General features: G+C 34.0%; 2 protein-coding genes across 3 annotated transcripts; one reads left to right on the top strand and one right to left on the bottom strand.

The window, feature by feature from the left end:
• Positions 1–1,662: 1,662 nt before the first annotated feature.
• Positions 1,663–22,887, top strand: Smyd4-3 (SET and MYND domain containing, class 4, member 3). Of its 2 annotated transcripts, none has more exons than XM_085946794.1 (9): positions 1,663–1,695; positions 2,415–2,575; positions 6,644–6,833; positions 7,201–7,396; positions 8,261–8,641; positions 9,740–10,378; positions 10,566–10,781; positions 10,870–10,993; positions 21,765–22,887. In XM_085946794.1, the coding sequence occupies exons 2-9, from the start codon at positions 2,423–2,425 to the stop codon at positions 21,954–21,956; spliced, it is 2,091 nt and encodes a 696-aa protein (XP_085802920.1). In that variant the 5' UTR covers positions 1,663–1,695; positions 2,415–2,422; the 3' UTR covers positions 21,957–22,887. The 2 variants fall into 2 exon arrangements, with proteins under 2 accessions (XP_085802920.1, XP_085802922.1); XM_085946796.1 differs by having other exon boundaries at positions 1,663–1,783.
• Positions 14,501–24,201, bottom strand: LOC147071640 (dynein light chain Tctex-type protein 2B-like). Its single transcript, XM_085946797.1, has 5 exons — positions 24,112–24,201; positions 21,076–21,216; positions 16,463–16,544; positions 14,970–15,119; positions 14,501–14,885 (listed from the first exon to the last, which is right to left on the bottom strand). Exons 2-5 carry the CDS (start codon positions 21,137–21,139, stop codon positions 14,720–14,722), a joined length of 462 nt encoding a protein of 153 aa, XP_085802923.1. The 5' UTR covers positions 21,140–21,216; positions 24,112–24,201; the 3' UTR covers positions 14,501–14,719.
• Positions 24,202–25,053: the final 852 nt, after the last annotated feature.

Raw genomic sequence — 25,053 nt, 5'->3', positions numbered from 1 at the left:
CACCTGGCAGAGACACCACTTTCAGACATTCAATCAATCAATTTAGATTAGAAGAGGCAAGTCTATATAAGACGTCATATAGATTATAGAAGGTGCTTGCGATCGCTGTAAATTGTGATGCCTTGTGAGTATTTCTGGATATTGCTGGAGATTACCGGGAAATTTATTCATTGAATTTCGATTTCATTACCTCTACGGTAATGAGGCACACCATCGCGGGATGCTCCCGGGGCTCTGTCCTCGACCCCTTCTCTGATCTGCTTAAGATTCCGCTTCCAACCGACTGCTGTCGCCGAAGTCTAACCATCTATTTTGACTTAAACCCCAATTCCCACCAAATGAAACTGGAGCCATTCTTCTAAAATGAACAGATAGCTGGTAGAGTAGTAAACTAACGAAGCGGACACCCACAGTCCGCAAAGGAGATATTATCACCTACCCAATAACCCACTCGCGTATCTCGGCGCTCAACTAGATCAGGGGTGGCCAACCTTTTGCATACCATGCGCCATTTTTTTCACATACGAGTTCAGATGCGCCATACAACTCATGCACTTTTTCTACCTTCTTACGTTCACGGTTGGGGTTGTAAAATATGGATAGGGGTAGGATCTGTTTCGCTTAGGGGAGGAAAAGGAATAACTCAATCACGCAATTAAATTAATTAATTTATGCCAGTTCAAAAAACACGCGTTTATAGGAGCACCAATCTACAATAGTCAGAAATGATCTCTTGGACGAGAGGGTGTCATGGACCCCGCTGATTGTGCTACAGCTGCGAGAGAGTCTCGTTTGGTGAAGATAACTCTGGACCACAGTTGTTGGATGTGATGAGAGAGAGAGAGAGAGCTCTGAGCGGGATAGAGTACTGATAGCTTTTGAGCGTTTGGATTTCGCTAGTCTTTTAATGTTTGGTGTTAAATTTGTTACTGAGAGCAGCAGAGAATTCTTCAAATTTGAATCAGTTATTCGCGACCATGTTTGCTTTTAATCAATTGCATGGGTGAAAATGTTTGTTCACATATGTATGTCGATCCAAAGCGAAATATATAACTTTTTACAAATTTTCTTAGCTCTGGGAAATGTTCACAGGGTAATGAACGCCAGAAATTAATTATGTCAGAAGCATTTTGATCTAGAAAAAGCTCATCAAATTTCATTTTCAATAATGAATTTGTTTTTAAATCAATCAGTTCCATTTGTATGTTAGGTACTAAGCATCTGCATTACATTTTGTTCACTAAGTTCACTGTACTTCAAAAGAATAAGTAAGCGCAAAGGTGCAATGCGCCACTTGGAATCATCTAATGCGCCACGGTTTGGCCACCACTGAACTAGATTATGCTAAAATTTGATCGTCATGTCAAAACCGCGGTCCACGTGGCCGGGACAGCCTTCCAGAAAGTCGGTAGTATGACTCATAGATAAAGTATATTCTTCAAGTACTTTCGGTCGATAGATGAAGTATAAGTAATTTTTCACCTGCGACATTTTTTCCACTAATCTTATTTAACTAGACCTAGGTACCATCTTTTAAAAATCGTGCCAACTATTTTCCTGTCGTTTTCAAAGGTGTGAGTCTCCGCTACGCTACTAAAAATATTATGAAATCTCAAAATAGAATAGAAAATCTGTTTGCGAGTTTAAATTTAAACATAGCATGGAGTCGAACGCATGCCGGCATCAAGATAATAGGTACATTAGTAATATAATCTGCTTTAGATATTTAAACGTCGCTTTACCGGAAAGCTTATTCCTGCATCTTATTGAAAACACGAGAAAGGTTAGTCTTTTTCTGAAGCAAATTTCCCGCGACCATTTAGTTTAAGTCTTTCCACTTTATTATCGGAGATTTATTTTATGTATACTCATTTTGCAATTCGTGCTTTGCCCCAGATAAATTATCTTTGCTTAGAATATGTACTAACATTGTTATTTTTGTACAAAATAGAGCACCTATGCAACAAGCTCCCCTATTAGACAGATACTTACTTATTTACCAATATAATGTTGTATCATACTATAATATTAATTATAAGCCACATTTCTCTCTAAAAAAACCCTAGATCCATTATTATCATTTTGAAAATATAAAAGTAGACACATAGATCAGGAATACCCATCTGTTAAGACAAGTACCTATACGACTACAAATAATAAGTGCGTATTGTGGTAGGTACGGTATACCTATTCACATGTGATAGGCAGAATACTGTTTGAGAGAAAATAAATAAGTACCTAAAGACTTGTTGACTGACAGCATGGATGAATCTACAGTAAATTTCATGTAGTGATGTCTAGTAATACCCATTATTTGTCAAGTGGGCTACTTCTGACAGAACTCCCCTCCCCGATGCTTTAAAATACCTAACTGAACATTAATTTATTAATAACATTGTATGATGTTAATTTAGTTTTGGAAATGAAAATGCTCGAGCACCTGCCAACGGCTGCCGGATTCTTCCACAAGCATCATCAAACAGTTCGAAGTTCCGTCGATGATGTCACCCTTAAAAACTTCACGAATCTGGAAGAGGATCACATTCGCGTCTCATTTGTAGCCAGTATTCCACAGGTGATGTATATTATTTTCTCTAATCTCTACCAACTTTACGCTGAGCGCAGGAATTGCTGCCGTCGCGAATCTACAATCCATTCAAATCCAAAACCTCGACAAAAGTGTCTAGCTACTTTCAATAAAATTAACTATTATTGAAATCAATTGCAAAAAAAATTGCCATCGGCAGAAATACCAGCTATGCACAAATTTGTTTATCAGAAGCCTCTGACATTCAGACATGCAAAAATCATCTATTTACCATATTGTAAAATATCATTTAGATGTAGAGGTACCTATATCATGGGCGTCGGCAGCGTCGTGCAAGGTGGTGCAAGTGCACTACCTTTGGCTCAAAAACTTTTTTTGATAATATAACAATATTATTTATTGAAGCAAGTTCTACACATAAAAAAATCATTTTAAGAGTAGAAAAAACAAATTTAATTAAAACATTTTGCAAAACATCGCTTTTGGGTATAAATCTCATATTATTTTTTGAACTCCACCTATTATCAAACACGTTGCCACAGCCATCGTATCCTTGTCCAAACAACGTAATATGCCTATCTATGTGCCGTTATAGTAAGGTTTAAGTAAGTGAATATCGACGGGACAGGAAACCATGGCCCCCACAAGGGAGAGGCTGGCAGGGCTCTAGCCTGGGGTCCGCCGTCACGGATCGACCAGTTAAGTGATAAAAACGCATAAGTACCACAAATTTGCTCTAATAGTAAAAAAAATGTGTGATATGATGATTAATGTAATTAAATGATAATTCACGTGTAGAATTTTATTTTATAATTTCATAATAAAAGCACGCCGCCCTCAACTTTAGCGATAGGTAGGGGGCCGTCATATATCCTGGCCTGGGGGTCCACTTCAGGATGTGGGGGTCATGCAGGGAACTATGGGTGGCTGCAAATTATAAACTGCGACGCCTACGCGAAATATCCAACATTTGGAGGAATAAGAATATGAATTTTCTTACATGCACCAACCACCTTACACAAAATCCTGGCGGCGCCCATGACCTATATAATATGACAGTGACAGCATGTTAGATGGAATCGTTACCTTCGATACATAACACTTGAAAATGATGTAATTACTATATCACTTTAATGGTATTTAACTTTTAATCTGACTCAGGGCTCGAAATGGACCGGAGCACCGTTCCGGTTCATAAAATCCCCAAAATGTTTGCTCCGTCTGAGCTATATATGCCATATTATAACAAAAAAATCTGACAAACCTTTTTTTATAAAATACACATACAATTAGAACAATGAACTTAAATTTTGAATTAGAATTAAAACTATGTTAATATTTTCGTAAAATTTTCCGTTTCGAGCGCTGATAAGATTCCATTTTTATTAAACACAAAATAAGTGTTGAACCAGTTGGGACCTGGTCAATTTAGTAGATATTACCTACTACAAAATTAAATTTTATAAATTAAAATGTTTATTAAAAAGGTAGGTGCCTACATAATTAGACAGGTGATATCAAATTTGAAAACTAATGTGGGGTACATTTCATTTCTAAATAAAGCAATTTTATCATTTTGCAGTTTTCGACATACAATACAATATTTAAGTACAACGAATAAATAATTATTCTCATTTTCTGTCAATTCATTTTGTACATGTATTGAATGTGCCTATTGTTAATTTAAATAAAACGCAATTATTTTATCGTATTAATTCCACTTGTATTTAACATAGCTGGACTGGTCTCGTCCGCCTCGGAGGGATAATGTCAACTTTACTATTGAATTTTGTATTAAGTACCTAGTCGAAAATAAAATGTACTTTGCATAAAAAACATTTTTAAAAAATCTGCAAATTGTTATTAATTTAGGTAATTGGGTGAGTCCTAATTTCGATAATTCAATAGTAATAAAATTAATATATTTACAAATAATAGACGTATTTCTGCAAACAACACGTGTAACATTTTGAGAAAAGTTAATTTTTGAGTAATGATTCATTTAAAATGATTCAAAGTATCCATAATAGTACCTAGTTAAACATGCATTTTAATGAATTATTAATGATTGGAATACCAAAGAAACTAAAATTTATTTATTGCAAACAATAGATCAGGAAAAAATTGAGTAGGAATGAAAAGGAAATGATAAATGCCTACACGAAAAGAAAGCAATGCCTGGAAATAAATTAGAAAACGACTTAGTTACTTCATTTATAAATACATATCGGGTACATCATCATGAGGTTGCTAATATCAGAATACATCAAACATTGGTAAAGTCAGGGCTTTTAAAAAAAAAAAAAAGGTGCCAGAACTCACTTATTGCTAAACAATTTACCTACTGTAAAAACGTCATAATAGTAGGTATATAGTGTATTTCCATGGTACCCACATCCTGAAGCGGGCCCCCTAAATATCACTAAGGCTAAAGACAGTGTGATGCTCTATAGTAGCGTTTTTCAAATGGTAATGGTAAAATTAAAGGCATTCAGTGTATCAACAAACATTAACCAAAAAATGCAATTACACAACCACATACTTTAAAATGTTATTCGCCCGAAGGAAATTAGCGCCGCAGGCGATTTTTTTACGATTAGAGGAAATTTATGATGGGCGTTATTTCAATTATCTGGTCGATCCCCCAGGCTAAAGCCCTGTCAGCCCCCCTTTGTGGGGGCCATGGTGATTTCCAAAGTTCAGTCCAATTTTCGTCTCGATTCCTTTTCTTATAGTTAAGAGTCTATGGCCGAATGTTTTCTTCCACTGAGTCACCACCGATCAATGTATTTTGAATGATCAAGAAGTGTCAAATGTGGTCCGACAAGTTTGATGACCAAAAGTGCCGAAACTGTTTTGGTCGTCAACGAAGCTCTTATTGGGGTAATAATTAGATTCATTTGCGAAAATTCGCATTCACATTCACTTGAAGAAATGGTAGGTAATAGAATTCAATGCACATACTACTTACCTATGAAACGCGATAGTTTTTCAGGATCATTTCAGTTCATATGAGATGATTCAGGAAAATTAACTTCTACTATGTAATCGAGAACAATGTTTCATCTAATTGCTTTTCAAACATTAAAAATACCATGAAAAAAGATGCCGGAACGCCGTTCCACCGCATTACATTACAAAAAAAGCCCTAGGTAAAGTTATCAACATTCTGCCGAAATTGCTGTGTATTATTTCAGACCAATTTAGCCAATGTTCCATGTCACGTGGAAAGATAAGAAACACATAATAATATTATAAGTAGTTTAGTATGTATCTATGGACAATGGTATCTGAAAAAGAGCCTTATAATTTATTTATTTTTTAAATAATGTGAATTATGATTCCACTAAGAATTAACATGGAATAAAATTAATGTTGCCAATTATCCCAGGTTCGAATCCTGGGTCTGGCAAGTACACATATTGTTTTTCAATTTGTACGTGAGTCAGGGTATGGACCTAATAGGTTGAGCAAGTGGCTGACATCCATTTCTTGTAAAAAACAAAATCTGTTAATACAAACCTCTACTCTGTGGAGGCCCATATGATCCTATTAGGATCGGACATGGTCGAAATAACAATGCTCTAATTTCTAAAAATATATTTTTAATATGCAATTATTATTTTACATAATAATTTATGTAAGTACATATTCACTTGAATGGAGCCCTGAAATAATAAAATAATAATATGGCAACTGACAAAGTGTTTAGCGTAACAACTTTACACAAGCGTTATACGGCCAAAACTATTTGAAATTATTATTTGAAAATGTGTAAAATAATAAGAATAATAGATATATACTTAATGGTGAAATGTTACTACACTTAAATAATGAAAACTATCACAGAGTAAGGAACTCTCATGGAGTGAATATTTTCTTAGATGAGACATGAAAATAACTCGCTGTACTAGTGAACGATTATCAAAAATAAAAGATTTTTTATTATTAAAACAAAAATCTTTTAACATTAAGATTTTTGTATAGGTACATACTTAATTAACTTAATCTATGTTTGAGGCCCCTTTTTAAATCTTGTGACTCAGTTAGTCCTGTTGTGTTACGGAAACGCGCCACTGACACCATTGATTACAGGTGAGGGAATTCAACGAAGGCCTGAAGATTCTACGCGATGACACGAGGCATGCGACGGCGTCCGGAAAAAAGGATGAAAGGCGAGCCAGAATACTTAAAGATGATGGAAATGCTGCAGTACAGAAAGGAGACTGGGTCAAAGCTTTGGATCTGTATACTAAAAGTTATGTTTTTATGCCGTCTGAAAACAGTAAGTGCTTTGCTACTACCTTCATTACATTGTGTTTTATTTTAATTGTCAAAATTAACCAGGCTGGAGAACCGATAATACAAATTGAACAAACCATTCTTAAAGTTGGACAAGTTTCCACCTCTAAGCTTACCTGCGTCTGCCGAAGTTTGAAAGGAGAGAGATCTCTGATGACGTTGAAAGAAGTGCATGCGTCTTCATAATGAAGCGACAAGATCAGCACAGGGTCGCTTTAGATGGAAAGAGATTGTTGGTAACGTTTGTAATTTTAGTGATCACCATCCTAAGTCTCTATGAAGTGACATTATATTGGCAAGACATTTTTTGTGCTCATAAAAATCTGTTAACTATGATGAATGAATTTCAGAATCCGAGGTCGCCATTGTACTGGCTAATAGATCAGCAGCCCTCTACCATTTAAAGCAGTATGAACATTCCCTCAGAGATATAGCTTTGTCCCTTTCACTGGGTTATCCCAGAGACATCCAGTTCAAGATATTAGATAGGCGAGCGAGATGCTACTTGGCCTTGAAGTGGAATAGCGATGGAATCATGGCTTTCAGGTAAATTATGCAAGACACTCTAAAAGTTTAATCCTGAATATTGATTGAAAGCTTACGTTTCAGTCAGTTGAGATTTTCTTTTACAATTATTATTTGCATCGTTGTCACATTACTTGTTACTATTTACACGTCAAGCTTATAATTTTTATAGAGATTATGACACAAATATTCTTATTATTTCCACACTTTGGAACAACTCCCAAAAGAAACATTGAAAACTATCAAAAATAGCATCACTGTATCATTAATTCCAAAAAGCTATTAAAGAACTACCTTCAACCCTTGTGAACCATGAATGAAAAAGAATTTCAAACTAATTTTATCAAGATACTTAAGAGCGTACATAAGTGAAACGGCAAATAATTTTCAACACTATGTGGAACGAAATTTCGGCCGCGTTGCCATTTGGGGGGGGTTAGTCGACCTGTTCGCACGTCAATTTTTTTTGTGATGGAGTCGGATGAATATATTCTTTAATCGTGTAAAGATGACTTAAAAATGTCCCACATGCACTTGAAAAAGAAAACATGTCAATGAATATACTATTATTATTACGAATATAATAATAAACATGACATAAAAAGGACGCATGTTGAATTTTTATGACAAATTATATTTCGTTCGGTTCGCGTCATTTGGACCCGCAATCCGCGCATCGCCTAGTCACGATCTTTTTAGACCATGCCTCAGCTGAGGTATAGCCTTAACTACATTATTTTGAAAAACCTCAGAAACACATCCATAATAAATTATTTTTTCCCATGATACAGTTTTTGTTAAACTGATTTGTAAAACTATTAATTTTATTGCAGTTATTAAAAATATCTAATACGTAATATAATACAATTTTGAACTTCATTTCAGAGAAACGATCTCCGCTCTGGATGATGCAAAATTACCGAAAGAGAAACGTCAAAAAATGCAGACAGATGCCCAACTGATGATGGAAATTCTCAACAAAAGCATTCAGATGACCAAACCTAAAACGGAGCAACCCAATGTTGTTTCACAGAACGGCTCTCTCATTAAAAAAGATCCAGTTCCGCCTCAAGTCAGCGGGAAAAATAACAAAATTTATACATCAGCATCCGAAGCGTTGGCCATTGAATCCAATGAAGACGAAGGAAGATTCGCTAGAGCCAACAGAGATATAACCGTCGGTGAAATTATGGTGTCGGAGAAAGCCCACTGCGGTGTCCTTCTCGGAGAGCACTCGTCGACTCATTGCCAACACTGTTTTGAAAGGTCACCAATATGACAAAATAGTTTCAGTATACTTACATCTCATATTGACAGTAGAGATTCTACATATAAAAGACATCATTCATCTAAGAAGCATTCTGTATATCGTCATTGCGCCTTCAAAATCGGCTATGTGTATTTTTCAAAACTTTACAGGAGAGGCTAAAAACAATTAATGCCTATCGCCTACAACATCGTTATAATATTTATTTAACCAATTTCAGAATACCTTTTATTGTATTAATTATATTTTTTCCTTGGTATAGAAGGTTAAAAAGATTTTTAATTATTATGTACGCACATAGCCGTTCAAAATTGCGCTTTTTCGCACATAATGGGAAATAATACGACTATTAAACATGGTCTACAATAACTCCTGTGTTTTGCGAATGACAGTGGTGACATCCTGCTGAAACCATGTTTTCCAAGTCCATTCCATCATACGGTTGCTATCCACCGTCAGCGCAATTCCAATCGCATTTTCAAAAAAGTACGGCCGGATGAGACCTACCCAAAAGCCACGTCAAGCCATATCTTTTTCAGGATGTATTGTTTTCTCATAATGCAATTGAAGATTTTAAAATTCTTAAATTCGGAAATTTTGCTTATTGTTTGATTGTGATACTTGATTTCATTTTTGTTGTACCCATTGTCTAACTATGACTAATTAACCATATCTCTAGACTATGTATGTTAGATTTGAAACTGTAAAGTGACGGCAAATAACTGTTGATCTTCTTAAGATAGAACTTGGTGACTTTACCAATTAAGACAATAAAAATAGTGCGATGCCTATGCGTGATACAGATTAAACTAACAAATTACTATTTTCCTGTGGAAATATATTTTGACATGTAATTATTTTATTTTACGAGGTAGGTAATTTTATTTTATGCTTCATTAGGCATAAAGATAATTCTTGTTAATCATTGTTGTTTACAACCCATTTTTATTTTTCTACTCATTGTGGGACCTTTTCTAGGGCTTAATTATAAATGATGTCAACTAAGTATGGTAATTTTTCCACTTCTTATCTATGATTGCTAAACAGCTATTTTCAAGAAGTGAATGTAATAATTAGAAATAAATTGTCATTTTTAGGTGTCTCACCCCATTCGCTTGTCCGACATGTTCAAATGTGGTCTTCTGCAGCAAAGAATGTCAAAAAAAAGGGCTCGACTCATACCACACATACGAATGTCCTATTCTTCGTCTCATATGGGACTCTGGATGCTCCATAACTTGTCACATGGCGCTCAGAATTATCACTCAGAGACCGCTGGTGCACTTCCTTGATTTGAAACCGAAGCTCGATGAAGAGATTAAGGGAAAATACATGAGCAACGATTATAGATGCGTTTATAATTTGGTAAGACATGAAACGCGGAGATCAAAAGCTGACTTTTTTCAAAGAACGCACATGGCAGTATTTCTCCTGAGTTTGCTGAAGAAGACGTCATATTTCAATCTTTCAAATGGTGAAACTTCCACGGCTGTCACCGATATAAAGATATCGGAGCCCAAATTGAATGATATCGAAGCATACATAGGAGGATTAATACTTAGAAACTTGCAAGTCCTGCAGTTTAATGCTCATGAGATTTTCGAAATTCAGTGCGACAGGCCCACCGATGTAAGCGGACATGTCAAAAAGGATTCAGGGAAATCAATATTTTTAGGAGGAGGAATCTATCCAACGCTGGCCCTCTTCAACCATTCTTGCGATCCGGGAGTTGTAAGGTGAGATATCGTTTTTTATTTTATCTTAAACCTCATCGTCCCCCGCTTTTTGCCTCCAATAATGAGACGATAGACTTATCACATGGTAATACCATGTCCATCTTTATAGTTAATCTTTATTAAAATCTCAAGTGACTATTCTGCACCGCGCATAAAATGTAAATAGGTATTAAATTCTGTTTGTTAGGTATTTTCAAGGAACCTCCGTGATCGTACAAGCGATCAAAAACATCAAAAAAGGGCAACAGATCTCTGAGAATTACGGCCCCATATTCACTCGGAAAAATATAGAAGAGAGGCGTTCCGATCTGAGAGACCAGTATTGGTTCGATTGCCGCTGCGTTGCTTGCCAACAGCAATGGCCCATGTTTGAAGATATGGACGAAGGAATAATGAGATTCAAGTGAGTAAAACCTGTCTCATACGACAATGTCATCGAGTCCCGAGTGCTCATCGCACGTTTGTCATCCTAACGGTGTTTTTGTCGGCAGATGCGATGCGGAGAGCGACTGTCCCAATGTCATAGCGGTTCCCACTGACTGCCAAGAGTTCATGGTGCAATGTGGTCTATGTCAGAAGTTCACTAACATCTTAAAAGGACTCAAAGCATTACAGGTAAAAAAAAAATACTCTTCCTTTGTAATCAATTACAGGTATAGGACAAAGGACTTCATATATTGTCATCTACAAGAGAAAATAGACTACCATTTGAGTTTCAGCCTGGAAACGATCCAACTAGGTAGGTATCTTAAAATTTGAAAAGAGAATGCAATATTAAGGGCCCACATGCTCAACGTAGGTCAAAATAGAGTTTTTATGGTATTCTCAGAGCATAAACCTGGACATTCCTTAAACGTTGTAGATAATCTATTCATATAATTTTGAAGCCTTATTATCCTTTATATTTATATTAAACATTTGATGACTGCATAAAGTATTTTTATTACATAAAATAGTATTCTTTTAAACCTCTCGATCTAATGTTTTAGAATATAGTCATATAGTACGTCCATGTGCAGTGGTGTTAAGATTTTTTAGTTTTATTAATTTTTAAACACATTTACAAAACAATTAGTAAAATAATTAATGTTAACATTATATGGTGACATATTTACGATTAAAAATTATATTTTATAATCTTTGTGATCCCAAATTTGACAAGAATTAGGGCATTTTATTATTCAAAAAATGGGCACAATTAACACATTTGATGATAGTTCTAAAGATACTGATTATAAACTATGTCTTTGACCATTCAAATGTGATAAACATCCTACGAATAATGATTGCTTTATAATAATTATTGACCTAAGAATAAGGTAGTATTTTTTTGAAATACGCCATTTCTATTGGCATTTCCCAGTGGTTAAGCTACAAAATACGGCTGTAGCCATAAATTGACAAACAATAAATGAAATAGGGAGTAAGATTATGTTAACGCGCGTATTTCAACATGTTTAAAAAAAAAAAAATTTGGTTAGGTACATGTTCAAACACGCGATTGATGGTTTGTACTTCACTTGTGTCACTTTCTCTTATATACTTAATGATGATATTATTATTATGTACATAAAAGTAAATGAAGTACATACCTACATAGAATAAAGCATGAAAAGGCTGTTGATTTGTTGATTTTTTTGATTCAGCAGTTTTGAAATTAAATGATTTTATAACTGTTTATGCCTTTATGGAAATAAAAATTAACCAGCTCACCAGTACAAACATATGTACATATTTATTACCTATCTGAGAATTAGAGTGAGGGTGTCACGTGCAAATGTGCCAATGTTTAATTTTGGTTGATTCTGAATTAGCTACCTACTGATAATGAAATTGTATCAAAAAAGCTTCAGTCTTGGTTTTTATGCAAAAGCGGTGCTAACTAATTTAAAAATGTCTTTGAAATATCTGGTCAGGTGCATACCTGCCAATGTTGAAAAAGTTACTCGCAAACATGCCAATGAACGGTTAAATCTGATATTTTACGGGCTCGGATGTATATGAAACTTGGTCAAAGTAAAGCCAAGGGCTTTGTAATGAAATCAACATATATTACTAACATTATTTAAAGACGACGCTGTGCCATGCGTTTACGTTTATAAAGGGTTACTTATCTACTTTATTATATAAACTAGGTATATCAGTACATACTATAGATTTTTAAAATGTCAGCAGCATTTTTATTTTTCTGATTCCCACGAAAATTAACATTTGAGTTCAGTATTGTTTGGAAAATCATCATAGCAATAATTACAAGATAAAAAGAACTTTTTATATACCACGTTTTTAAATTTTCTGTTGAATCATATAAACTTGACAATCCCATGTATTAATAAATACTTTTTTTTGTACTTGATAGAAATACTGAATAAATATAGAATACTGAAATGTCATTTTGACATTTCATATTGATTTCCATATTAACGCACGGATATATTAATAATTTAGTTACTAGGACCCCCTTAGCAACCAATAATAGTGCTTTATTACGAATTTTTTCCGAAACATACAAAACAGAATTAACTGAAAATGAATTCAATTCTGCTTAAAGATGCCTAAAGGTATTAAAAGAATGCATTGTCGTCGTGTTCTGATATATTCTAAAAGTTTAAAATGTCTAGCTAGTCGGGAAGTTAGTTAAAAATCTTTAATCCTCCAATATAAATCTTGGACAAACAAGAAAAAATTTGTACTGGACAAACAAGAATACCAGCTAATAAAAACGTGGTAATATATATAGTTGCACAGCATATATTATAGGAATTGTTAAAATTTATTATAACAATAATGAATCTATTCGAGCTACGTTTCGGGCATTATGTGAAATTTATCATCTAAATAATCGACCTACAGATCTTACTATACGTATTTTAATTGGAAAATTCGAGTCAAATGGTAATGTTTACGATGTTAAAAATCTAACCAGTCAAAACTGTAAAAGTACTGCTGAAAATATTGATGATGTGAATTAAAGTGTGGATGAAAATCCTTCTCGAGAACTTGAACTTTCTTGTGGCGCTACATGGAATATTCTTCATAAAGATTTACATTTGAAGATGTGTAAAACATAGTTAACAAAAGAATTTAAGGGGACGCTCTACAGAAATGCCCTTGAGAATTGAAAATATGATATTTTTATATGTGGTCCGAAATAGTTGGTCTACTAGTAATATAAAAAAGTCGCCGCCGATGCGTGCCTCAAAAGTAATGGTCACTAAATTAAATTTAAAACAAACAAACTCGCTCCAACTAAGCGAGTATGGGGTGACCAAAAAATAGTATCTTTTAATATACTTAAATGTTACCAAATTCAATATGTTAACCAACTGTTTGGTGGGAAGTATTGCAACCAATATGGTGGATATTGTGACGTTTTTAAACTTTTAAACTAACTTAGTTTAGTAGTTTAGAAACTTAGAAATAGATTAATAACTTTTTAACCTGAAATTGTACGAGAACTAAACATACGAAGGATGTTTCAACACATATTATCTACCCACATTTTTATTGCTATCCAAAAAACATTATTAATGAATAGTATTTATTTTTAATGTGTCACATAATTATTAAAAAAAATAGGTAAGTATTGTTTAATTCTAATGCATATTTTTAAAAAACGTAGAATATATCTACTGATGTACCCGATTGGTTTAAGTTTAGTCTGACACTTTTACAAACTAGTAACGCAACTTTACTTTTATAATATGTACTAGTGAAACAATAGGTAGGTACCATTATTGTATTTTGTTGGTTGAGTAAAGCCAATGCACGAAATAATTTATAACACCTAAAAATAAATATTATCGTGCAGCACCCCATACACTTTTATTATTTTTCACATTGTTTTACATTCGGCCGGCCGGCAAACAGCGTTGACGGTACCTAATAAATCATTGCAATGAATTGCTCTACCGACAATAATTATTATGTTTTTAAAATAAAATCTTCGATGACCAGGGATTTTGTTGTAAATTTGATTTAAAATGACGTGCTACTCGCTCTGTGGACTCTCTTCGACTGAAATATGAATCACATTGGTCTGTTATACCCACTCTTACACCAAATGACTATTTTATCCATATAGCTGACTCATTAGTTTATAAGGTAGGATAAAACAGCTTTCATTTCATAAAAATGTCTTTTTATTTTATTTCATTTGATGCTCTGAGGCTGCTGTCGACCTCAATAATTGGAAAGAATCATAATTTGAATTTTTTAATCTCATTTAAATTCTTTTTTTTAATGTTTTTATTCAATATATATTATGTATTCGAGAAGTACTATGTATTGACGTAATATTATGTTGATATTATGTTACATATTGATGTAATAGAAGAGAGTTCAATATAAGTAAACTGCATAAACAGTCGTGTGGCAGAAGAGTGAATCGCTTTGGAACATGTGAGATACGTAGCTGTCGCATTCCGAATCCCAAAGACATCGCATCCCGCTTTTGATTCCTGCCCCTCGCATCTCCGCCAAAACTACCTGGCAAATTATTTTGTACCTGTAAACAACAAACTATCTGTTAATCTGTTACTATGAATGAAGTGAATCCACTAGAGAGGTCAAATACAACGCCGTCACTCACCTTTTCATATCTAAAGCCTTCACCCGCTCTCTCACTACGTTGGCAACCTCCCGTGCCCATTTTTCTGACTGAGAACTGGCGTAACTTCTGCCGGTTAATATCTCCCGCAAGCTTTGGTCGATTACTTCCTTCACCGCCGAAGCCTGGAATCTTAAAAACAATCACATTAAAACGACATTTATTTTTTAATAATGGCAGAAGCCAGCATTAAAATATATGGAAAATGTTGAAATCAACAGATTGCCTGTGTGCAAAAAGTTTCTCTCTATAACATATATTTTCCCAAAACTTTTCACACGTCTCGGAACATTACTGTAAGAATACTTATGTAGCTATTATTTTTTTCAAATTCTTCAATAAACACTTCCCTACTTTTAAAATTACGCAATGTACGTGTGTGTGTATGTGCTTGATAAAAATCAGTAAATTTCAGCCTATTCGTGGAAGTAATGTCATTTTTGATTCTATTTTCGATCCACTTCACATGCCGGTACATTTTCGACTGTACTGAAAAATTCACACATACACGGTACATGTCACGATATTCTATGTCAGAAACATGATAAATTTACGTATGCATTATTACAGCCTTTGAACACTTGAGAATTGGTGGTAAAGGTGGATATATTGCTTAGCCTATTACTTAATGCCTTTTACTATATCCTGGTCATTATAAAAGGGGACACCTAAGTAATAAGTCATGGGGCGTCTTGGCCTGTTGTAATGCTATATCAGAATTTCTAGGATTTGACCGTTGCACAAATCTAGGATATTTTCCTTTTCTATCAGATCAAAGATCAAAGTTCAAAATATTTTGGAATACTGATGCAAAATGATTTCGAACTCAATCGAACTTCCGAGTGTCGGTCTTGTTATTCTCCTCGAGCATGTTTAGATATTGTTATACTAGTGCTAATAAATTTGCACTGAGTGAAAATTGAAAGCGAGGCAATGCTAAATTTTTTCAAAGAATATGCTTTGTATAACACTTTAATCAATCAGAATATATACATAGGTATATGATAACATCCATCATGATTTTAATATATAATATATTACTAGAAAATATACCAGATAATAGTATTATAAACTCATTGATTTTATCAGTACATTATTGTCAGTATGTTGGTATATTTTCTTAATAAATTAATTCAATCAGTGTTTACATGGTAGAACTCTATTAGAATGGTGGAATAAAATTTCTTCTTAATTCTACAATTGACATAAGATGAGTTCATAAGTTGATAGGCCGAAACAGATGTCAACACAAATAACTCAATTATTGTAAAAATAATAAAAAATTTCATTTTAAACCATTGGTATATTTTCGTTTGGTTCTTCGGGGGTGACACCATGTTTTTGTAAAAATAATAATTAATCAGATACGTCAGTTTCATAGCTCATCTGCGGGGATTCAAAAATTGATTCATCGACGGTCGATTCACCTCGCACAAAATCACACATGTACACTTAATATACGTAATGGTGCGTACCTATCTGATAGACCTGGGCGTACTTCATACTTCGGAGGAGCTAAATTCACCGACGATTCCACCTCTGGAATTTTTTCTAGATCTGAAATGTAAAAAGGGAGTGTCGATTGAATTGTATTTATGTAAGAGAACCCATTATTCTTTACAACTATAAATGGTCAACTATATTTATAAATATATTTGGAACTACGAGGGTGGGTCAATAAGTCCTTAGAAAAGCCGACAGGTGGCGCGACTAGTACTGTACGCGGTTTGTTTTCATGCAGCGGCACTACCGATTCAGTATGCTGCGAAGTTTCAATCAGATTGGTCGGGTTGTTGTTTTTTATTTTCGAACATTTAAAAAAAAAATTTGCTTGTTTACAAAAATGGAGAAAATTGAGTTTAGAGCTGTTATTAAACATTTTAATATAAAAGGGTTAACAGCAAAGGAAATAAAAAATGAGTTGGATTTAGTTCACGGCATATCTGCTCCTTCACTTGCAACTATTTATAACTGGTTAAATGAATTTAAACGTGGTCGTACATCAACAAAGGATGAACCACGCTCAGGACGTCCTGTAGAGGTGACTACACCAGAAATGATCAATAAAATCCACGATATGGTGTTAAGTGACCGAAGATTAAAGTTGAGTGAGATAATTGAGGTTACAGGGATCTCAAAAGGTAGTGTCATTTCTATTTTACATGACAAATTGGGCATGAAAAAAGTTTCTGCAAGATGGGTGCCGCGTTTGCTCACAGTCGACAATAAACGCAATAGGGTGGTGGCCTCTAAAGCCCTGTTGTCGCTCATGCAACGCAATCCGGATGAATTTTTTCGTCGCTTTGTGACTGTAGATGAAACATGGATACACCACTATACTCCCGAGACGAAAGAACAGTCAAAGCAGTGGATTTCGAAAGGCGAACCATGTCCAAAGAAGGCGAAAACCGTAAAATCAGCTGGTAAGGTTATGGCTACTGTATTTTGGGATGCACGTGGAATTATTTTCGTTGACTATTTGGAAAAAGGAAAAACAATAACAGGGGATTATTATGCATCTTTATTGGACCAGCTAAAAAACGAAATTGAAGAAAAACGGCCTCATTTAAACAAGAAAAAAATCCTCTTTCATCAGGACAATGCCCGTGTTCACACATGTTTACGATCAATGGCTAAAATTGAAGAATTGAAGTTCGAATTGGTCGACCACCCACCGTATTCGCCAGATTTAGCCCCCAGTGACTTTTTCCTTTTCCCAAACTTAAAAAAATGGCTAAGTGGACAATGTTTTTTTTCAAATGAAGAAGTCATCGATCGGACAAATGCTTATTTTGAGGACCTTCCGAAAACTTATTTTTCTGACGGTTTAAAAAAAATTGAGAAACGTCTAACCAAGTGTATTGAGCTCCAAGGAGATTATGTTGAGAAATAAAAAAAAAAATACAAAAATAAAAACTGTTTTAATGCTTTTTTCTAAGGAATTATTGACCCACCCTCGTATTTAATATTTCTCGACATGTTAAATAGGTTAAATTCCTAATTGTTTTTATTATTTTACTTTCATTTCAGTAATAACGTATTTTTTTATTTATAAATCATGGTTACTGTTTATAATTATATACCAAATTTGTATTGTGTATTATGGCGCATTGGTCAATAGCTATAATAATGCCATAATACTCGGAGTTTATGTCCAGCAAGTAGTACATACCCATGCTACAGAACAGTGTACATAATGAGTAATGACCAAACCCGGAAATAACAAAGTTGTAATACAAAAAGAATGTTGGAATGAAAATAAGAATCGAATTTATCATTTGAATTTGAATCATCAGCTTGAGTTAATTCAATGCTGGATGAAGGTCTATCTGATTCTATGGTGATTCCACCCCTCTCGGTTCTATGCGTTTCGGTTCTACATTTATCAAAATTTGTGATATAATATACATATTCATTTCATCATTGTATCGTCATCAGCTAGAATCAATCCACTGCTGGATGAAATCCTCCTTAAGCTGATTCCACTCCTCTCGATCCTATGCATTGCCATGTTCATCAAAATTTATATCGTCATTATCGTCATCAACCTGAATCAATTCACCGCTAGATGGAGACGTCTCCAAGTTAATACTCCTCTCACTTCTATAATTTGCGTTACTATATTGAATAATCAGAGTTTGCCAGCTACCTCCTCTGGTAGTAATAATTATTAGCATCATTCATCACTCACCACTATCAAATTTCAATAGTACCAAAACAAAACAAAAAACATGGAAAGAAAATTAAAAAACAAGAGAAAAAATAACAAACAACACTGAATGTCACTGAAAATGTCTACATCGTTATTAGCTAAGTCGACATCTAATGACTTCATCATCCACTTTCACTTCAACTTATAAATTCTGGTTTTACACCGAGTAGTTTTGTGCATGCCTCAAGCAGAGGCATTCGTCTCGCTGTCTACATTGTTCATTAAAGTTTTCACTTCGTCAAGACTAGTCTATGGTCAAGTCATAGAAAGTATGCGTAAGTGTACTTTGCATTACATGAATGATAAATTTAATATTCTTGTATGAATTATTCACCACTGTAAACGTCAGCTGTCAAAATAAATACTGATATAAATATTATTAGACCGATTGCATGAACTTAAGTTAAAACAATTTAAATTTAATATAATATTACTGACTACTGTCAAGTTGTCCAGTTGTCAAATTGCAATGGAAGTAACTGATGCTGCTATGTCTCCTTAACTTTTTGATGTGCAAACTTTTAATTTCGTTCTTTACACCTAGTACTTCATACTTCATGTCGTACTTTTTCTTCAAAACTGTGTTTGCATCATTACTTTTTAATTTATTTGTATAATCCAATGAGTGAATTGTATAATCTCTCTACGCAATTCGTAAACAATAATCCAACTATCTAATCTGGTCAACTATTACTTTAGACTTAGAGTGTGGACTGTGCACTGTGAATAATTCATGAAACAAACGGAAAATAGCCCGTATATGGACAGGTCTATATTGATCCCTTGGAAGAGGAGATGCATGTGCCAATAATAATACCTACCTACTTAGTTAAAAATAACCCTCTTAATTATATCATATTTAGGATCCAATGCGTTGAACAAATGGCAAACAACTATTTCTCATAAAAAAGTCTGTTAATTCAAATGTCCACTCTGTGGAACCCCACATCTTCCAATTAGGAGTGAACATGGTAATTTAATTATTACTCAAATTATTAACAATAAGCATGAGTGGGACTCAATTATAATTTTTAAAATCCATATCGACTCTGGAAAGGCAAAAGGAGTTAATCCACACTAATCAAATTTTACAGGAGGCACAAAAAACGTTTTGATAATGATTTTGGGCCAAAGTCTAAATATAAAATAGACACAAACTTGAAGTGCATGATGATTAATAATTTGGTGTTTTTTTCCCCCAATCTATAATTAAATAATGAAGTTATTGAAGAAAAACTAATAAAAATGAGGGTTAAGTCATTTTACCTGACTAAAAATTAGGTAGGTATTAACATTTTTGGAGTTAGACACATACATTTTACATGCGATTTATGTTATTACTATAATATATTAACATAAAACAGTGCATAATAATAATATTAGTCTATTACAATGATATTAATCGTAAATTAAAGCGAATTGAAAACAATTTCAATTGAGAAGTGTTTTTGACACATCACATAACCTATAAATCGCATGGCGGTGTTTTAAGTGAATTAGCAAATATTGTATTACTTTTCTCAGATATTATGAAATCATCAAATCAATTAACCGATAACAACACAATTAAAACACAATATAAGTTGTAACAGGCCGTTTCATACCGATATAGATAGAATTTACAATAGCTCTTCTCGTGTGATATAAAAACTTCAAGATGTCATTTTAAACACTAACAGTTCTTGTCGGGATTATTTGTTGCGTCCATATTAACACCACACATTTCAAGAATCATTTTGCTTCTTTCTGTTACCATTTTCACTCAATGCTTAAACTTTAAATGATTTTTTATGAAAAGACTGTCGAAATCCGTGTTAACTGTCAAACGACCGACCGAGAAATGTATGTGGCTTAAATCTTCCTTCTGGTTCATAACTTACCTGGTCGGCCGGCAGAGTTAAGTAAAACTACCATTTTTTTCATACATTTGCAACGTAAGATGCATAACGCCTTTTTCCTTTCCGTAAAAGATTACTTGAATGACTAATAATGTCATTGATGTGGAATAAATCCTTTTACCTGGATGCAAATTTCAAACGCCCTTCTTTTTTAAAAATTAAAATCTAAAATTTGATAATAATTTGGCATTTTGCAGCTTACATCCTTTAGATTTAGTTGTGTGCAATGCTATTTTTCAATAAAACCTATTTTGCAAAAAGTGAGGGTTAAATCCTTTTGCCTTTCCACAGTCGATATGTATTATGTGCCTTTTATGTGAATATTTATTCAGAATAATAATTTTCTTGTTCAACATACAGATACAAAAAGCATTTTTTCAGAGAGGTGATAAATGTAAATCTAGATATTACACGCTCTCGCTCTAAATGTCTAATATGGCATTACCGATTAATAAAGTTAATAGGAAACAAAACATACCAGGTTTATTTGATACTCTCCGTTCTGAATTAATTGACAAATCAACGATATCAACGTCGGACATTTTCTATCGGAGCAGACAAAGGTATAAGTACAGCCGATTGCCAATTGAAATTGCCGGAAACATGCCTCAGTTTACTCCTGTAAAAATTCCAGAAATTAATTGTAAGACGGTGGTTTAAATACTTAAAAGTAAATGATTTTTTATTATATGTGAAAAGTGAATGGACATTCATATCTATTTTATCTTACCTATATGTGAAGCGCCTAGTTTCAAAAGCCCCTAAAACGATTTTAGGTAGTTTTGAGAAAAATGAGAAATAATTAAATCCATTAAATCTGTGAACTTAATTTATTTATTTTTTAATTCGTTACATTCTAAAGAGTATTTTGGCTTTCCATTTTAGCGGTATTTGAAAAGCACACCCAACCATTTTAGCGGGTTTTGAAATTTACCCTAATTTTTTATCATACATATTGACGAATTTTGGCGTTTTTTAAAGTTCACTCTTTGGCCATCATATAGGTCACAAAAATATCCACCTAACTACATAACATTAACTCAAAATTTTTCAAAAACCGTTTTAGGGGCTTTTGAAACTAGGCGCTTCATGTACACATTTGAAATATACAAGTTTAGACTGCTTAAAATGTAGAAACAATATAATTATATTATATTATAATTGCAGGATACGGAAAGCGCACAAAAAATCGCAAAGCATCTGATGGAGAAAGGAGACTACGGAAAAGCGCTGCTCAAGTTTATTGAAGAATTAAAGCTCTACGATGAGACCCTGGCCCCACCATTTAAGGATTATCATCTCTGTCAACAAAACATTCGTAGGTGCCTTCTCACATATGGCAACATCAGCATCATTTAAATGATGATAAAAATATTGACCGTTGTTGAATTGTGATAGCTATACTATGCCTCTATATATACTATATAATATAATATTCAAGGTGGGCTACCATGTTTCCAATCATCACAGGTGGCATATTGAAAATTAGGATCGTGGCACATTTAAGGTTACAACTTCCAAAGACAAATGAACCTTTCCTGACAGCCTGTGCCGATTGCAATATCCCGCATATCATAAGAGACTCCATTTTGACCAAATACTGCCATTCGATACTCCCCTCCCTTTCCAAAAAGTAGTTAAAACTTCGCCTTCAGTTTGCGTCTAGTCCGATCTTAAATGGTTTAAGAACACACCATTTTGAATGTATATTTTTTTACATCTTTCCAATTTTAACAGTGATATTGAGCAACCTGCTTCATCAATTTTTACATAGTGAGGCGAATTTCACTATTCATTTGCCCATCATTCTACTTGTTACTGATTAGAAAATAGCTTGCCAACCTCTGCTGTATATTTGCCTTATTATGCCTCAACAACTAAAGACACAACTAACTTGTGACATCACTGTATTTATACATATTATAATATGAAGGTATGAATTGACAGTGATAGAAATGGTTTACAAAATGTTAACAAAATTGATTTTATGTATTACAATAATTAAAACAATACCTACGTATATCATGTGTTTTGTTTTTGAAACAGACAATATAATGTCATATTATACCTATTCAGAAAACAAAATAAAATATAATCTACAGTTGTTGATTATATTAGTTGTTATTTAAGTACAATGATTTACAGTTATGGGGACACAAAATGAATATTGAATTTGAGACTACTCTTTCTTGAGACTTTTTTTCGTCTTATGGTTGGAAAACAATATATATTTACTAGATATTTAGCATCTGTTAATGATCTTTTTTTTAATTAAATCAAGTACATATTCTATTTAAATAAGTTTCATGAGAGTGGCCTGTAAAACAGTACCCGGAAGTGCCCTTGTTGAAAGTCGTGACCGGAAAATTGTATGTATGCAGTTGGCCGTATCACAATTCACCGATAAATGTTGTATTGAAAACTTATGGAAAATAGGTAGGTACGTGAATTAGAAATACAATCATATCGTATATTTTAAAATAAAATTCTGAATAATTCAAAAGTAGGTTGGCGAGTAGGCGCTCCTAAGTATCTATCAAATAGGTATCTGATAATAATGACAGTGTTATCAATATCAAATTGATGTTTTTATTGAATCTAATAAAATTGGAACATTAACAATGATCTACGAACAACGCGTCATTTTTTAATATCAATGCTAGAGTGCCATCTCTTTCTGGTACAATACCTCACATTGAACTGCGATATGGCGAAATGTAATACGTACAATTTACATGTAACTGTTGAAAGTATATGAGAGCCGTAATGGAGCAGAGATGCACATAATCAAATCAACTCCTTGATACCTTCGTCCTTTTAAAAAGTCTGACAATTTTCATACTAAGTACCTAACTATATGTTTGAAAATCATCTTAACCGTGTGGCAGATTAACTGACATGTAGAAAAAACTAAAAATAACACTTTTTCCTCTAGGTAGGTAATCATTGTTTTCACACTTTCAACATTTAAATTCACAGTAAATACAAGGTAAAAACAAACTTATTTATGCATTTAAATTATTTCTTTTGTGAGCTCAACGCGCTCGATCCCAGAAATCTTATGTATTGAGGAAACTAAATCCAATTCACCGCATCAGTTAATTATAACCGAGCAGATTGGGGGCAAAAAAGACCAGGTAGAAGATGACCATACTAATCGCATGAGGGGTACGCAGGGAGTACAAAATTTATGGGAACTTTACAGTCGGTGCGCTTTGTTTTGCTTGGGTTTTATGGCCTAATCGTCATGAAGTGCCATGTTTCAAAACTTTGGTCCGCGGCGATGGCTTTTACATTTCTATATTATTAGTCTTCTCTGTGAGGGGGGGGGTATGTATTTGATCAGAAGACCATAACAGAAACAGACATCCTTTTGTCAGCAGTAACCCTGTCGATGACAATATTGAATAAAAGAAATTTTGGTTTTGTATCATCGTAATTTCGTGGTAAACAGTTTCAAACGCTATAAATAACGCGAATCAAATTTGTTTTACACGAAAAAAACAAGACTCACAATATTAGATAAAAATCCAGTATAATAACAATAACATTGAGAGAGAGCTAAAACAAAACTTTGCGAGCAGCTGTCAAAACTTTTACCACTACACTGACAGTGACAACACATCAGTGTTGCCATATTTTTCTATGCTGACTATAGTACAAAGGCGTAAAAATTATAGTATTTCTGTAAAAAATATAGTACAGGAACATTTTTCGGCTCGAATCCTTTAAAATTATAGTATTATAGCATATTCGGCGTAAAATTATAGTATTTGACATTTTTTGCAGAATCAAAATTATAGTATTGTACTATAATTATAGTACGGTTGGCAACACTGCAACACATACATACTGCATAGGGCTGTTCAAAAAAATATTGATACTTCAATGCATTAGTATCAATACTTTTCTTTCGATACTACAGTGGATAGTGATAGACAGGCGCGTAAAGTAGGGGGCGTTGATGGTGCGTACCGCACAGCAACCGGGTGACAGAATTCAGGGGGCTATGGATTTATCGGAAAAAAATAATAAAATCATTTTTTAATCTGAATCTAATAATGAAATGTATGGAGTGAGTACGTGGTACGTGGTATGCTGCTGAAGCGCGGCACTTTCCGAATGGTGACAAAATCGAAAAATGACCACGAAATATTTAACAAGACAATCGCGCAAGTTTGTTCTTTCCTATAAGGCGTAAGCTGATACGAGAGGCCAGTGACGTCCCTAGACAAAATGCCGCCCCTAGGCAGCGTCAAAATGTCGCCTCATGTTTTTTATCATCCTTTCATTACTCCAATATCTAAGAAATCTGTTGTATGAAGCATGGCCCCCTCATCCTGAAGCGGGCCCCATATTATGATCTTTGGCGCCCCCCTACCTATCGCTAAGGATAAAAGCAATATGACGCTCTACAGTAATGTTTTCCAAATGGTGTACGCGTTAAAATCTATGT

The sequence above is a fragment of the Rhyacophila brunnea genome, unplaced genomic scaffold (genome assembly GCF_057557595.1).
Source record: "Rhyacophila brunnea isolate RB1 unplaced genomic scaffold, BYU_Rbru_1.0 scaffold_2, whole genome shotgun sequence".
Lineage (NCBI taxonomy): Eukaryota > Metazoa > Arthropoda > Insecta > Trichoptera > Rhyacophilidae > Rhyacophila > Rhyacophila brunnea.
Note: the sequence above shows the minus strand (reverse complement) of the source record. Positions and strands in the feature narration are given on the sequence as shown.

Coding starts and splice junctions, on each gene's coding strand:
- Smyd4-3 (XM_085946794.1), top strand. CDS start 2,423: ATGAAAATGCTCGAGCACCTGCCAACGGCTGCCGGATTCTTCCACAAG. Junction 2,576..6,643: donor TTGTAGCCAGTATTCCACAG/GTGATGTATATT, acceptor CATTGATTACAG/GTGAGGGAATTCAACGAAGG. Junction 10,379..10,565: donor TGCGATCCGGGAGTTGTAAG/GTGAGATATCGT, acceptor TCTGTTTGTTAG/GTATTTTCAAGGAACCTCCG.
- LOC147071640 (XM_085946797.1), bottom strand. CDS start 21,139: ATGTCCGACGTTGATATCGTTGATTTGTCAATTAATTCAGAACGGAGA. Junction 16,545..21,075: donor GAGAGTATCAAATAAACCTG/GTATGTTTTGTT, acceptor TTTACATTTCAG/ATCTAGAAAAAATTCCAGAG. Junction 14,886..14,969: donor AAGGCTTTAGATATGAAAAG/GTGAGTGACGGC, acceptor TGTTGTTTACAG/GTACAAAATAATTTGCCAGG.